Below are 842 nucleotides of genomic sequence, written 5' to 3' on the forward strand. Positions count from 1 at the left end.
TATATATAACGTATATGTACATATTTTATATTATTCAAGATAACATAACTTTATTATATTAATCTTTTTAAACTATTTAAATTTTTTGTATTGCATACAAGTATGGATATTTTTTTATATACTTAATCTGTGTTTTTTTAATCTTTTATATTTGATATATAAAATATATATTTCTTTTATGATAGCTATAATGCAGAAACGAAATAATGAGCTTGCAGAAATAATAAGGAACTTAAAACCAGCTCGTAAGGAAGCATTACTCAGATGCGCAATTACGTGGAATACAAACAGCCGGAATTCACATGCTGCTCAGGTATAATATGATTTAATAGTTCAGTTATTTAATAATTCAAAATTTAGAAATTTAAAATGTTTTAATTGTTAACAGAGATGTAATTAATTAATTAAAATTATAATTGATTTTTAAAATCTTTGATATATTGACGAAACGCAATATACATACATACATGTGTATATGTGCGTCTCTTTATACTTTCTTGCCTTGTTATGATTTTTAGATAGTTATAAATGTCCTAATGGCAGAAATCGGGACTCAGGAACTACAGATACCAGGTTTATCTTCCACTCTAGAAACTATGATACCTTATACTGATAGACACTTTAAAAGATTAACAAAACTTTTGCAAGACCTTCATTTATTAACATATACTGTTAATCGTATGAAACCTGATATTATATCAATTGATATTAAATAAGTTATGTATACATATATTATGTATGTTGTATATTTTATATATATACATATATATAATATTATGTAAGTATATGTAAGAATAAATTGTACAACTTTCGTTTTTTTACATTTTTAACTTTTATTTTAA

At 23.0% G+C, this 842-nt stretch overlaps 1 protein-coding gene across 1 annotated transcript in view; it reads left to right on the plus strand.

Annotated features, from left to right (window-relative positions):
* LOC115237020 (transducin beta-like protein 3) overlaps nt 1-788 on the plus strand; it is a 4,769-nt gene extending 3,981 nt beyond the window's left edge. Inside the window, exons 14-15 of the mRNA XM_029809773.1 lie at nt 186-313; nt 519-788. Coding sequence (XP_029665633.1) covers nt 186-313; nt 519-716 — 326 coding nt within the window. The 3' untranslated portion in view covers nt 717-788. The remainder of the gene's footprint in view (nt 1-185; nt 314-518) is intronic.
* Nucleotides 789-842: the final 54 nt, after the last annotated feature.

Source organism: Formica exsecta, unplaced genomic scaffold, assembly GCF_003651465.1.
Source record: "Formica exsecta isolate Colony F162 unplaced genomic scaffold, ASM365146v1 scaffold265, whole genome shotgun sequence".
NCBI classification, from domain to species: Eukaryota; Metazoa; Arthropoda; class Insecta; order Hymenoptera; family Formicidae; genus Formica; species Formica exsecta.